The sequence below is a fragment of the Haliaeetus leucocephalus genome, unplaced genomic scaffold (assembly GCF_000737465.1).
Source record: "Haliaeetus leucocephalus isolate CR32 unplaced genomic scaffold, Haliaeetus_leucocephalus-4.0 Scaffold1, whole genome shotgun sequence".
Taxonomy (NCBI): Eukaryota; Metazoa; Chordata; class Aves; order Accipitriformes; family Accipitridae; genus Haliaeetus; species Haliaeetus leucocephalus.
The window spans coordinates 21054042-21068367 of NW_010972437.1; the positions used below are offsets into that span (position 1 = coordinate 21054042).

General features: G+C 36.1%; 1 protein-coding gene across 3 annotated transcripts in view; it reads left to right on the forward strand.

Moving 5' to 3' along the window:
• PTPN4 (protein tyrosine phosphatase, non-receptor type 4 (megakaryocyte)) overlaps nt 1-14326 on the forward strand; it is a 120508-nt gene that overhangs the window by 60129 nt on the left and 46053 nt on the right. For all 3 annotated transcript variants that reach the window (XM_010568598.1, XM_010568606.1, XM_010568614.1), the window contains 4 exons: nt 43-163; nt 1285-1372; nt 2499-2587; nt 8698-8761. In XM_010568598.1, the coding sequence (XP_010566900.1) occupies nt 43-163; nt 1285-1372; nt 2499-2587; nt 8698-8761 (362 nt within the window). The remainder of the gene's footprint in view (nt 1-42; nt 164-1284; nt 1373-2498; nt 2588-8697; nt 8762-14326) is intronic.

Genomic DNA, 14326 nt, shown 5'->3' on the forward strand with positions numbered 1-14326 from the left:
TACATCAGTGATAAACAATAACCTCTCTTTTTAATATTTTAGCCGAGCTGGGAGACTACAACCATTCAGAAAACTTGCCAGGCTACCTCTCAGACTATTCTTTCATCCCTAGCCAGCCTCAAGACTTTGAAAAAGAAATAGCAAAATTACATCAGCAGCACATGTAAGGATTTATAGCAGAAGATATTGACTGACTTTGTCAAATCCTGACTGCTGGTGCTGTGCTATTATGTAAAAAAATGAGTATTTTGTCTTAAAGGTTTCTGAGTTTTTTTGTTGTTTTCTTTTAAGAGTACGTTTAATGTGATTTTTTTTTTTTTTTGGTAGATTGTCTGTATAGTAAGTACCATTGATACTCTGCACAGATAGAATATCTATGACAGAATGACAGGGAAAATAAGTCAAAAAATTAATATCTTAAAGGTACACTGAAAACAGTATTTGTGTATATTACATAAGATACTAACTTAGCAGGATGTAATTTCTTTAAGAGTTTTTTTCAGTCTTTGAGTACGCTTTGAGCATAAAGGCTTTGTTTTCATGGTGCTCTCACCAATAAACAAGAGTTACTTTAGAAGTAACAAAGTCCTTTTCTTCAATATCTGTTCTTTTCTGTGTGCAAGTCTGTGACCTTTTACTAAAGAGGAAAAGGCAATGAAGCAATGGAAAATATTTTTTTTTCAGTGTGTAACATTGTGGTACTTTTTCAGTGATGGTTCCTTGGTATTTTAGAACATAAGTGCTTTTTGTTACAGTTAAATGTAACAAAATGTAAGCTATATTTACAAAAACATTTGCTTAATTCGGGCATGTTGTTGGCTTTAGAAACTGCTGAATGTTACTTTATATTTCAGTCAATGGCTTAGCAAATTCTGTTAGGTAGGGTAAAGGAATTATAATGAGTTGATGGTAATTTAAACTTTAAGGGTAAGCCTTGGAGAGAAATTGCTGTTACCAATAAAAAATGCAGGACTGCAAAAGTAATTTCCAGATTCTAGAGCTCCACAGACGTTTAAATGGTACAGTGCATTAGATATAAAATGTGTGTGTTTGCAAGCTGCCTTGTGGGTTCTTGTCAAGACTTTGTCTATGTGGAAGCACAAGGTTGTTTTCCTGTTAAAATTTTTGAATTACAGCGTGTTTATGGTGAGAAAGGAAATTCAGATGTCAGGGTGGGGGTAGAAGTAGCAAAATGAATGCAGATTTTCTGTTTGAGCTCACTAGGGAGCCTGATGTGGGAGGTTATGTTAGAATGTTTCTTCTGATTTAGCTTCTTTTTTTCAGAGGGTTGTCTCCTGCAGAAGCAGAGTTCAATTATCTCAATACAGCACGTACCTTAGAACTTTATGGAGTTGAGTTGCACTATGCAAGGGTAAGTTTGGATGAACTAGTATTGTAATGTAAAAATGGATTCCTCTGAGATTTATGGAAAAATAAATATTTATTTTTAGTAAGCCTTCCTGGCTGCTGCTTACAAGAGAAAAAAAGAAAGTAATGTTGTTTTACTAGGTGCCTAACTGTGATTTACCAATTTCAATAGCCACTGTTTCACTCTAGTGATGGTATTTCTTTGCTTAAATTTGGGCTTAGTTATATCTTTGTTATTCACGTTGAGCCTTGTTGGCCTGAACACCATGTTTTAAGTCTGTCAGCTTCGAAAAATATTTAATTTGGTTCCAATTAGAACCAAATTATAAATCATTATATAATATGAACTGTTAATGTAAGGTGAGTGTACTATAATTGGATACAGCATCAGTTTTATCAGGTAAAGCAAGTAGCTCAAGGTCTTGACTCAAATGATCTTAACCTGTCAGTAGAGTGCTACCATTTCTGCAAAGCCTCTGAATGTATTTTTTAGTAACTAAGACACCTCTGTTTTTTTTAAATATTCTTGTCCTACTCCCTAAGGCTAGAGGAACTTGCAGTAGAATTTGAAATGTACCCCACTTCACTGCTCTCTATGTCCTGCTGTTGCACACATATTGAGAGATCTATAGCAGGTGTTTGATTAAGAGTGCAAAGATATTTCAAGAAAAATGTGCTTTTTAAATATGCTTACAATATTGTTTGTTTTAGAATCTCATCTCTCTGTGTTCTGAGATTGCAATTTCCTTTCAGGTAGGAATTTAAGTTGCTGTTTGCTTTTAGTGTAGCAAACATCAAGCCAGTCTATTAGTGCTGTTATTTGTAATAAACTGCTAGAATACTCCGTGTATTTCTTCGAAGTTGGTGGAACACAGAACATCTAACTTAAGAAATTAAAATTCTGTGGTAGCTTATAAAGAACTTGCAGCAAACATTTGGGCTTGTCCTAAAGAGGAATGAATAATTTAATTCTTTCTTGTCTTATTAAAAAACATTTCCTTCCATGATAATTAAGATCTGTTTTACTATGGTGTTTGTGTATTAAGAGAGAGAGAGATGAGAATGAATATATATGAGGTTTCAAAGATATTTTTATTGTTCTTCAAGTAATTTTCTCTTTTCTTTTAAAGGATCAGAGTAACAATGAAATAATGATTGGAGTGATGTCAGGTGGAATACTGATTTTTAAGAACAGAGTACGAATTAACACCTTTCAGTGGTAAGGACAGCTGTTTAAGCTAATTTTTTTGTTTGGTATTTCAAAACATATTTTTACCACTACCAGTGTCAATAAGCTTTAAAAAGGACTGAAACTTAGTTGTAGCATATCAAGTTGAAATGATTTACCTCATGCTATGCTATGGCTAATTTTATGATGGAATTTTGTCCTGTTCTGCATGCTGTGCTGTTAAATGAGTGTGGTGCAAATTATAATGAATTTTAATACATTTTTTCTTCAGGAGTTTGTAAGTGTACTTTGTGTTTAATTAACTATATAGCCAGGTCCAGTGTTATGGTCTAATAAGTCTTTAAAGAGACAACTGAACTAAAAAATATTACCTGTAGAGTGATTGCTCTTATCTGTTTTGTCACATATAACTTAATTGCACTGAGTGTGTTAAATTTAATGTAGGTATGGCACTTGAGGATAACTGAGGTGGAGCATTCAGGATATGGTCATCTTTTCATCCATAGATAACCATTTTCATGATAAGGATCAAAAAGGTGCATTTATTGCAGAAAATGCTGTCGTTTATTTCTCCTCTTAACTAAAATAGTTTTTAGAGCTGTTCTGTAAACATGGAGTTATCATCATTAAATATGATACTCTAGTTACCAGTCATCTTAACTTGGGATCCTGTTCTTACTTATTCATATAAGAAGGGAAAAGATCCAAGAGAAATCCTGTTCTGGACTATAACTTCTATAGCGCTGTATGGAAGTGCTCTTATGTCACCTTCCCCAATGCTTTTTTTAGTTCCCTCAGAAGTAACCTTCCTTTGGTTTGCTTTGCCTGCTTGGAATCCACTTAGACAGCCTTACTACATATGTCGTTGAGTATGCTATAACAGCATTCTGAGTGGGCAAAGTCAGCCATATAAAATTATCATCATAGACATTAGTCTACCAGGCACAAAAGCTGTTCGCTCTAGAAAAATGATGAAAAGTTTTGCGTTTTCATTTGCTACTGATTTTGGATTTTCATTTGCTACTGTTATGTGTGCTTGGGCAATGCAGCTCTGGACTTTTCTAAAGTTCTTGGCTGGTCTGTCATCTTCATATAAACAGATTAAATTGATTACCACAACTGAAACTAGAAGAACTTTTCTCTGAATTCAAGCTGATACAGGCAGTTGAAATCCTTGGGGTTTTGTTGTTTTTTGTTAGCACAGGGTAAGATCCATTACCTATAATCAGTGACATGCTTTCACTTAGTAGGCTCCCTTGCAGAGACTCAAGAAGTTAATCACAGTCTTGATCTTTCCCGCAACCCAGTGAATTTCTAAGATATTCTTGTTTTCTGCGCTAAGCTTAGTCTAAAGTTTTGTTGTAGGATGTTACGTATTCTGTGGTTTACCATGTTGGGAAACAGTGTGAATGGTCACATTTTAGTAGATTTTCGAAGAGAAAGAAAAAATAAAGCTATGACATAAGTGTTATCCACAGCCAGATACAATTGAACATGGTAAACGTTTTGCTTGTAAGCATTCAAAGAAAAGTAAGCCTGAGGCAATTACGGGGCATGTAAATTTTCAGTCTCCATGGGTAGTTGGGTAAATTAAAACTGGATTTTACAATGATAAATCTGGAATTACTGTACTAGTCAGTCAGACCTGCGTTTATAATAGTGACACATTCTAAGAAATTTATCCTTCATCTGGTAAGAGTTTTGAAGTGTTAGAGCCATTTCTGGGTTAAGGCTGCTTTATAAATGCAATGCTGTAATAATCAGGAAGGTTTTAATTCAGGCTGCTTTTACTGCTGTTATTTTTGGGCAAACAGTAGTAGCAGAAATAGGTTCTATAAAACACACTGGTAAATTACTGAGTATGTACAATATAAGTCATAATTAAGCTACATGTCCATGCTGGAAGCTAAAGGTTTCTGTGAGCTCTGCTTCATATTGTTTACATGCCAGGGATGTTGACCTAAATTCTTAGTTCGGTTTTTGTGTGTGTGTAATTACCTGAACAGTTCTTTGTATTCAGCCATATCAGCTGACATCAGGGATATTGATTTCTTCCTGTGAAGACTGTAGTACCAACATAATTGGTCTTTAAAAAACCACAATGAACAACTGTCCCTGTCCCTGTCCCCTGTCCCCGCCCCCCCCCCATTCATCCTATTATGGGCTTGCTTTTGCTATGAGTAAGGATCTGAAATGTCAGTTCTCACAATATAGCTCAATAGTAGACCTATTACCTTTCCGTTTTATCCATAGTCATGCAGCTGCTCCAGTGACACTAGTACTGATACTTTTTCTTCTTGCTTCCACTTATTCTTGCTCTTGTGCAACTGGAGCTGTGTAATGTCTTCTCAGTGCTTTATGGCTATAGTGAATGTTTAGTTATCACTTTTCAGTACTCCTGAGCTGAGTTTTGAGACAAGCAAGAGGATAGACGTGCATGTATGTGGGAAGAAATAGAGGTGTAACTGTATTGCTCAGAGAAGAATCAAGTAAAATGTCTCTGCCCTCTCCCTCTTAATTTGGTATTATATCTAAATTGCATATTATAAACCTTATGATCGTGGGGAGAAACGAAACAGGAGGGAATGAGGCAAAACAAAGGAGACTGCCTTTTATCCAGTGTGTCCTAACTTGCTATTCCTGTACTGTGGGTAATTCCTCTCTTTGCCAAACTGTGCTACCAGGCACAGAGACCTGGGAATCCAGGAAGTAGATCTTGCCCTCGAAGACCAAAGAAGAGCACTGAGTACCTCAACCTCTCCTTTGTTACTAGATCACTTGTTCAGCAGTGGAGACGCGCTTTCCTTTGCCTCTCTTTTGCAGTCGATGTAACCCTGGAAAGCTTTGTTGCTTTTCGCATGCGTTGCCAGTTGCGACTGCAGTTGCACTTTGGATTTCCTAGTTCTATTCCTGAATGTCTAGGTAGTACTTCTGTGTTCCTCCTTGGTCTTCTGGTCCTGCTTCCACATCCTGTATGCTTTCATTTGTGTTTGAGCTCAGTCAGCAGTTCTGAGATAATCCAAGTTGGCCTCCTCTCATGCTTGCTTGTTTTCTAGCACGTCAAGATTGTTCTGGATTGAGAAGACTGTCCTTTAAGATTGGCCACCTCTCCTCAGTTCCTGTGCCCCAAAAGGCAGCTTCCAAGGGATTTTGCCTACCAGAGCTCTGAGCAAGCTGGAGTTCCTTCTCCTGAACTCCAGGGTGGTTTAGTCTGCTGCATCCTTCCTCACTTCCCTCAGGATATTTAGCTTCACCATCTCACAGCTGCTAGAGCCAAGTTTGTCTTTGACTACTGAATCTGGACAGTCCTTCCCTGTTTGTGAGTTGTGCTGCCAAGAGCATCCTCCTTAGCTGACCAGTCCAGAACCTGTGTCAAAGAAGTCTTGGTCGAGAAATTTGCTGGATCGCTTGTGTCCTGCCTTATCACCCTCCTGGCAAGGGTTGGGGTGGTAAAGTCCTTAGTGAGAACCAGGGCTTAATATCATGAGACTCCTTCCACATGTTTGAGTACAGTTCTCACTTTAGACTAGGACTTTTAAATATCTCTTCATTTAAAAAGATACCTCTTAGGATTTAGGATGTCTGAGATGACTGGAGACTGGAAAATCATACCAGTAAAATACTATTGATGCCTACCTGTTCTTACAGTTTTCCTTGGAGATGCACCGTTGCTGACAGTCAGAGAAAGGAACCATAAGCAGATAGGCCTTTTGCTTTGGCCGTTTATGGATATTCTTATTTAATGACTAGCAGGATATTAGCAGTGCATATGAACTCTCTCTTATCTGCTGTATTTTTTGAAAATAGCTGAGATTCAGCTTTGCTGAGTCATTTCTTTGTACTTGGAATGGTGACTCTTACGAGTTGAGTTAGACCTTATTGGCTAATGTTGCAAACGGTTCCAGGCTTAAAAGGCAGCTGACCTCGCTCTGCCCAAATTATGGGGTGAGATTAAAAAACAGTGTGTATAGCTTTCATCCTTATTCTCCTTGAGTCTGTAAATCACCAAAGGCAGTGATTTCTTTAGCAGAAGAGGGGAAAAAAAGAAAAAGAGTAAAAGGTGGTAGAATGTTTTTATAAATGGAATAATTTTGATTTATTTTCAGTTTTTTCTTGGCATGCTAAACGACAATGATAACGTTGTAGAGTGTGTGCAGTTTAGTTTTTAGAAGAGGTATATATTAAAATGTTCTTTTAATTGCCCTGTAGCCCAAAATTTTAGAAAATTAATCATAACATACTTCTGGTTAACTACAGTCTAATAAAACTTTTTTTCTGTTTTTCCACACTCAGACTGCTATAATCACTAGTGTCTATCCCATCCAGCAAATTTAGGACCCATCCCTAATTATTCTTAAGCAGTTGTTTGTCACACAAGGTGCTAAGAAAATTGCCGCATTGCCAATGGAATAATGTGATTTCAGTAGATAAGTTATAACCCCCTTTATAGTTTCTAATCCTTGAGAAACGAACTTCAATAGCAACAATTCATTAAGAATTGGGAAAAAAAAAAAGGACAAAGTTATAGCTGCTGGTTTTGTTTTTTTTTTAACTAATGGCAAAGCTAGGAAAGAAAAAAGAAATGGGAAAAGATTTAAATAAGCATAATTTAAAGGCTAATATTCACAGACTCCCTTTATGTTATTGGAGATAGAAACTTTCTCAACAAATTAGGACATCTGAGTTAGGTTTCTGCTCTGAATAATCCCCTGGAGAAAAATGTCCCAATTTGATTTAGCTAAGAAGATAATTTCTATATACAGATATCTAACTTAGGTGTCTGTTAATGTTTTGCTTCTCTTCCTTTCTAGCCTAGAAGGGTTTTTTATTCAACAAGGGGATTAATATGCAAGTAGTAATTCCAGTCACTACTGAGGTCCCTGTATATTCTTCATGAATAAGTTTATCTCAAAAGTTGTAGCACTATCTTCACTGACCTTTTTGTTTTGTTTTCTTGGTTTTGGGTTTATTGTAAATTTTGGGGTTTTTTTCTTTCTTTCTTTTGTAGCTTTCCCAAGCCAATATAATAACTTGAAGTACAGGGACCATCAGAGGCGACAGTTCAGATTAGTAAGGGTGCTCTGTGTAAACATGCTGTGTAAAATGTTGATTGTAACCCATGAAGTTTTGCTGTTTAATTTCCCACAAGTTAACTCTGTGATCTTTGAGTTTCATGAGAATTGTCAGCAAAATCTTTTTTGAGTGAGATGGCATTTGAATTTAGTGTTCTACGGTTTGCAGTATTGTATCTGTTGTTCCTTTTCAAAGTCACAGAAGTTACTGGGGTTTTTTTCTTGTTAAAATGGTAACCTTGCTTTTATTCTTGACCAAAATAATATTCCTGTATATTTAGTAAAGGATGTGCCACTATCCTAGTATTGCATTTCTTTGAAAAATTATATCATTAGATTGTGATGGAAATATGGCCTGTCTCTTCCCATTTAGCATAACTAGCATTGTAGTCACCATCCAAAATTGTCTGGAATTACTGTCAGCATCTTGTATGTTTATAGATAACCTGCAAGATGAAAAGATCTGTAGGCTGATTTTTCCCTATCGTGATATTTTAAATGTTTTTTCCTCCTCATAGTGTGATAATTTTTTGTTTTGTTTTGTTTTTTAACTTTATAAATACCAAGATCACAAGTCCTTATCTCCATGTTTGTATCTTGTCTTATCTATTTTGCTAAAACAAGTTCTGGTTATATTTAAAGACATGTAATAACATAGCGAAAGAATGTCTTTCAGGAATAAGGTGAAGTTCAATGTATGTTTTCATATTCTAAGGGATAATGAAAGCAGTTGCACAAAAGAGAACATCTGGTTGGAATGACCTGGGGATAGAATAGCTCTTTGGACTTTGGAACTGGGAAAAGATACTTAAATTAGCAACTGCTTTGGGTTTAGGATGGAAACAAATGAATTTGATAGATAACATAAATATATGGCTCATAAATTTAAAATTATACAAGCAATTTTATATAATCTTTGACATCTTGTTTTTTGTCTATGGAAATTTCATGGAAATGAAGTGAAACCTGTTCTCTCTAGAAAGTATATTTTAAGTAGGTTTCTTTAAGCCTTTAACCACGATTCAGTATACTAAATGTTTAAATATTGTGATTTTATTTTTCATTTAGGTTGAAGATTGTAAAAATTTCTTTTAAGTGCAAACAGTTTTTTATTCAACTTAGGAAAGAATTGGTGAGTACTGTTTTAAATATTATCTCAAAAAATGAGAGCAATGAAATTTCTCCATACTGCATGTCTGATTATACTGGCTTATATTATTTTGATTCTTGCCTTTATCTGCAATTAAAAGTCCAGTTTCATCAACATTCTGACTGTTTCAGTTCTCAAATGGGCCATTATAATGCTTTATAAGACCTTTTTTCATTTGATTTGCCTTATATTTTAGACACATTTAGTTTTACATTTATATGCAGGAAATGTAACTTGCTTATAAGACGAATGTTGAAAAGGTTGAAAGTAAATCAATACTAAATTTAAATTTCAGAAGAAACCAAATTAAAATTAAAGGTAATGCTTAATGCTGCTTCAATTGTATATGTGCTTGTAAGTAAATGTTTGATTAAAAGATGCTGATTTTTGTTATTCAGATTTAGTAATACAAGTTGGCTTTATTACTTATATTTAAACAGAAGAGAGAAGAATGTCCTTGCAGTTTTAAATTACATATGGTAATTTTTTATGCGTACTTCTAAATTTGTTGGGGAAAAAGTTGAAGCTTTCTGTGAAGAATGTGTATGTTTCACTGCTTGTGGTGTGTGTTTGCTACCCTGTGAAGCACCACAGGACCACTGTGTGTTTAATTCAGCAAGAAATGGATTGTTCCATGCCTCCAAGAGATTAGTCTAAACCCATCACAGATATATCACTGGGGAAGATGGAGGAATTAATTAAAAATATGACTATGTGATTAACTCATCAGATTAGTTAAAAGGTCTTGTGCAGTTCTTGCAACTGAAAGGATTTGAAAACCTGAAATGGAAAGCTACTGACCACATAAAAAAGGGATTCTAGGGAGAAATGCATCCTGAGTACTATAGGACTATTCCAGATTTAGGGACAATATGGTTGAACAAGAAAAAATATAAAGAGGAAAAACACCTGTTACATCAGATCAGGCCAATGGCTGGTGACTAGTACTAGGACTGAAAAAAGGAGTCAAACTGTGTATCTTAAAAGCAGATCCTTTAAAATGAGGCCCAGGAGTTTGCAGTTTTCACAAATGGAACTACATGACCACATGCAGACACTTCGTTGTGTATTAGTTGACAGAAGTTTGACCTGTGTGCTTGGAGCAGCATAAGTAGCTATCAGTTCAGAAGTAGGATAATGGGAGTTAGAGGATTTTGGAGTGATTATGTGTAGAAAGAAATGAACTTTGGCTATTACATGAAATAAATAGGAGTATCTGTCAACGTGAGCAGACACCATGCAATGTGAGCAGAAAAATGGTTGTGGTTAAAAAGGGGGGGGGGCGCGGCATATTGTGGTGACACAGGTAGTTCTTAATATCCTGCAGGAGCTGTAGGTTAGTTCTCAAAGGCAAACTGATCTCTGGCAGCCCAGAGGTCAAATTTTGTCTTGATACCAGTGTGAGTAACTTCCATTACAGTTGCAGAAATGTTTGTTGTATTTAGATCTGAGATGAGAATTTGTTTTTTTATTTGGAATTCAGAAATTATGAACTGCAGTTGTTTTCTAAATCAGAACCTGAGAAAAAGCTATAGTAGCAAAGTTCAGGATCTTGAAGATTGAGATACCTGGATATAAAACTGGATTGGGTACTGTACTTGAGTGTTTTCTCTATTTTCTGCAGAAAAAAAATCTGCATATAATTGAAGGTAATATAAAGACAGCTTTCTCATCTTGTTTTTTCTGTTGCTTCTCAATACTCTGCATATTGTTACTCGCACCAGAATGTCGTATATGTAACTAATGTAATTTCTTTTCTGAAAGAAGCCAACGAATTAAAAAGCCTTGTACTGTTTTCCTTTAAACTCTAAGTATCAGATGAAAACTGGCAAGAACTTAATTTTCATTCATTCCAAGTCATGAATATCTTAAGATTAAAGCTCCGATTTGGCTTCCAAAGAAGGCATACTTAAGCTAATTTTTTAATCAAAATTAATATTGAAATTGTTATTTCCAGAGTTACTTTCCCTGAGTAGACTTGTAGGATAAGATTCATCTCACCTATTTTCAGCTTCAGTTAGGTTAACAGAACATATTTTCAGTTTCATGGTAATTAGCTAACTAAAGCTAATCATTAGACTTCCTCTATAGTAACCAGACACATGCAAAGTGTGAAACATCTTGCATGCATTGGAAGTACATTTTAGGATGGATTAAGTTGCTCTCTGGTGGTATGTGCTTACTTTTGCTTTCACTCCCATTAACAATAAAGGGAGCCTAAATGGCTCTTTTTAGGCAGCAGAAACTAGGTGAAGTGACTCAGTGATTGCATATTTGGTATGTAAAATACCTCTGGTCTAGCACTTTGAGTGTTTGTTTAAAAGCACCGATTTATGATATGGCAGTGAAAACACATTCATTGTGTACTGAAGATGTTTTTCAACATTGTGTGTAAATTGTACAGCTGAGTAACCATATTTATTCGGATGCAAAGCTGAGATGCTATAGGATATTACATTAGTGGACTTGGGAGGGGAATTTTCCAGTATTTTTATTTTTTCCAAACTGGGCTACATATGCTTTTAAGTAGTCCTAAACAGATATTTTTCAAATACTGCTAATGCGTGTTGGGAGCTTTTAATGGCAACTGTCCTCAAAAGTGCAAGTCCCTTATCTTTTAATCACCTATTAAATTTATTCCCTGACTTGGCATTGCTTAGAGGCATCAACATAAGTAAAGAATTATTTGTCTGCTTTTAATAGATTATATCTGTGTTTAAATAAATCACTTAAAGGAAGTCAGATGAAGCAGTTTAATGTCAAAGTCATTTTCCACTGGTAGTGTAATATAATCTTGAATGGAAGCTTGTTGTGTATTTTGACAATTATGTAGCTGGAGCACGCATCCACTGGAGTAGATTTTCTTTTCATTGTTTCTTTATGATTTTGTGGCGGGAAAAGAATGTTATATGTATGACTTCTTCATCTGACATAAGAAGCCCCCTGAGCCATAACTTCAATGGCAGTTTTTTCACCATATTTTTGTTTATCCTGCCTGTTCCATATGCTGCTTCCCTTACATGCTTTGAAGCTGTTTGAGAATAATTCAGGAGTTTCATTTTTCTAGATGTTTCTCTAAGCTGCTTTTTTTTAGTTAGTTGCACCCTTGGCTGTTGTAATGTCAATAGTCAGCATCAAACTCTTAATGCTGTCCAGCATACTTTAGTGGTCTTGATTCTTTGACAGCCAAATAAGTTGTTCAGCATGTTCTTTTGCTCTTTTAGAGCCCAGATGTCCACTGAAAAATTACTTGAGTCTGTAACAAAACAATATCATAGGTTTTGCCCATGACCAACATCTTTTATAACGTCCATGGTACTTCAGCCAAAAGCACGGAAAATAACAGGACAGTTGTACTGCAGCCTATGAGAATGTTTTTATAGCACAAGGCTCCAGGAAGATGCTGAATGCTCTGATGCTATGGTTTCAGTGAGTGGCCAAAATTATTATTTTTTTTTTTTTTATTATAGGTTATGTATCTGAAGTTTGTGCTTTGAATTTTTTCTTCGTACTGACCTTTAGAAAGAACTGAGGCTAGAATCACAAGGTGATATGTGGGCTTATCTGCCCAAGTACATATTTGATTTTAAGTAATGCTGGCATTCATTAGATGCCTAGCTGATTGTTGCCTAATTCTGTCAGAGTTTCTGCCATTGGGTTTTTGCGTGAAGAGCAGATACTGTTGGCACCATCTGTGTTGCATTTAAGCTTCCACAGGACTTTTGTCCACTATTTGTGGAATATCTTGAGTCTCTGGGGCATCTGCTGCTTATAAAGCGTAAGTCTTTGACTCTCTCGGACATGAGGGTAGGCAATTTTTGCTTTGTTCTGGGATTCTTCTTTGTTTAGACAAAGTGAAAGAGACCCACTAGAGAAGTATTTTTTCAACCCAGTTTATCTCCTGAGCAGTGAGACATCTGCTCCGAAGTCCCTATTTGAAATCAGGCAAAGGTGGGTTTGAATGAATGTCCCCACCCAAGGTGCATGTTCAAGGGATGAGCTGTTGTATGTGAGAGAGGCACCAATATCCGTTCTGCTTTTTTTGTCCTTTTATTAAAAGGAACCACAAACATGACTTAGACTTTACTTTGCCCTATCCCTCCAGTGTTTCTTCTTGGATTCTATAGGTAGGCTGCCACATGGTGTACATTTGTAAGGTTACGATTTAAATTAACTTTACATGGTGGTATTTGGCTTACCTGTAGTTTCACACTTGGGGCCCTGAGCCTCATCACTGATATTGCATTCCAGCTGCTTCATTCTTCTCTCCCTCTGTAGCAAGCAGACTGTTTTCATCTCTCTAATAGGAACCATGGACGCAATTAGTAAGATAGCTGGATTCTCTGAAATTACTGTGACTCCCTGAGGTAGTCTTCTAACACTGTTTCAACAGACATAAAACCCTGAAATACCTGTATGTCATTGTCATACCATAGAGCATTCAGCATCTTCCTGGAGCCTTCTGCTATAAAAACATTCTCATAGGCTGCAGTATAACTGTCCTGTTATGTTCCGTGCTTTTGGCTGAAGTACCATGGACGTTATAAATGTTGCCTTGGGGTCTTAAGATGAGCCCACGTTGATTCAAGCCTACTATTTTCAGGGAAAACAGGGGCAATCTTATTATTCTAAATCTAGCTACCAGAACCAGGGCTTGCCCCCCAGAATCATCAGCAAAGATGAATTTCAATTGCCCAGCTTATGTTTGGATATTACAGAACCTGCAAGGGTGGATATGAAAAGGATGGGTGCACTTAGGAGCTAATATCTTACAGTTTTCTTTACCTTAAAGATTGATTCCTAGCTGTAATTGAGATGAAGGGTAGGGTTTGAGAATCAGTTCTCTCTGCACTGCAATGAACGCCTTAAAAGCTATGAATAGAACTATTGTTAAGCTACCTTTAAAGCTCTAACACACCAAGTTCCTGTGAAAGTGCTGTTTCGCATTACAATTAAGCTGATCTAGCTGCAGCTCCTTCTCATCATGCGATACCGATACCGGCCCCTCCTTCATGCTTCATGCCTGATCTAGTGATCAGATGGTGGCATGAGAATCAGATCTGCTCATTCTCTGGAATACAAACTAGGGGGAAAAAGCAGGATATTTTTTCCCCCCCCAAACCATAATTATAATGCTTTGAGTAACATGAAAATGCGTGATCATCAGCTCATATAACTTGTGAAATTCTCTTTTCCAACAGTGTAAAAGGCTGACAGAGCATTAAAATTTGCTACGTCATGAGAGCTTTTTGTTGGAATCTAAAATCTTAGCTCGTTTGTCCTTTACTGGATCTAGATGAGGCAGTCCATAATTTTACATAGTTGCTGTCTTGCAGAATAGTAATGTATCTTGTTTATATTATTGTACATTTACATTGTTGATAAAGCCTTTTTTAACTCAGTAGGTAATGGATTTAATTTCTGTTACCTTGTTAGTGACTTTTAATTTTTAAGTACTTCTGTTATGTCTAGAAAATACAGGGAACAGTTGGCAATACTTGGAAATTAAGAAAAGAGATAGAAGTAATTTTTGTAAATTGAAGTAAA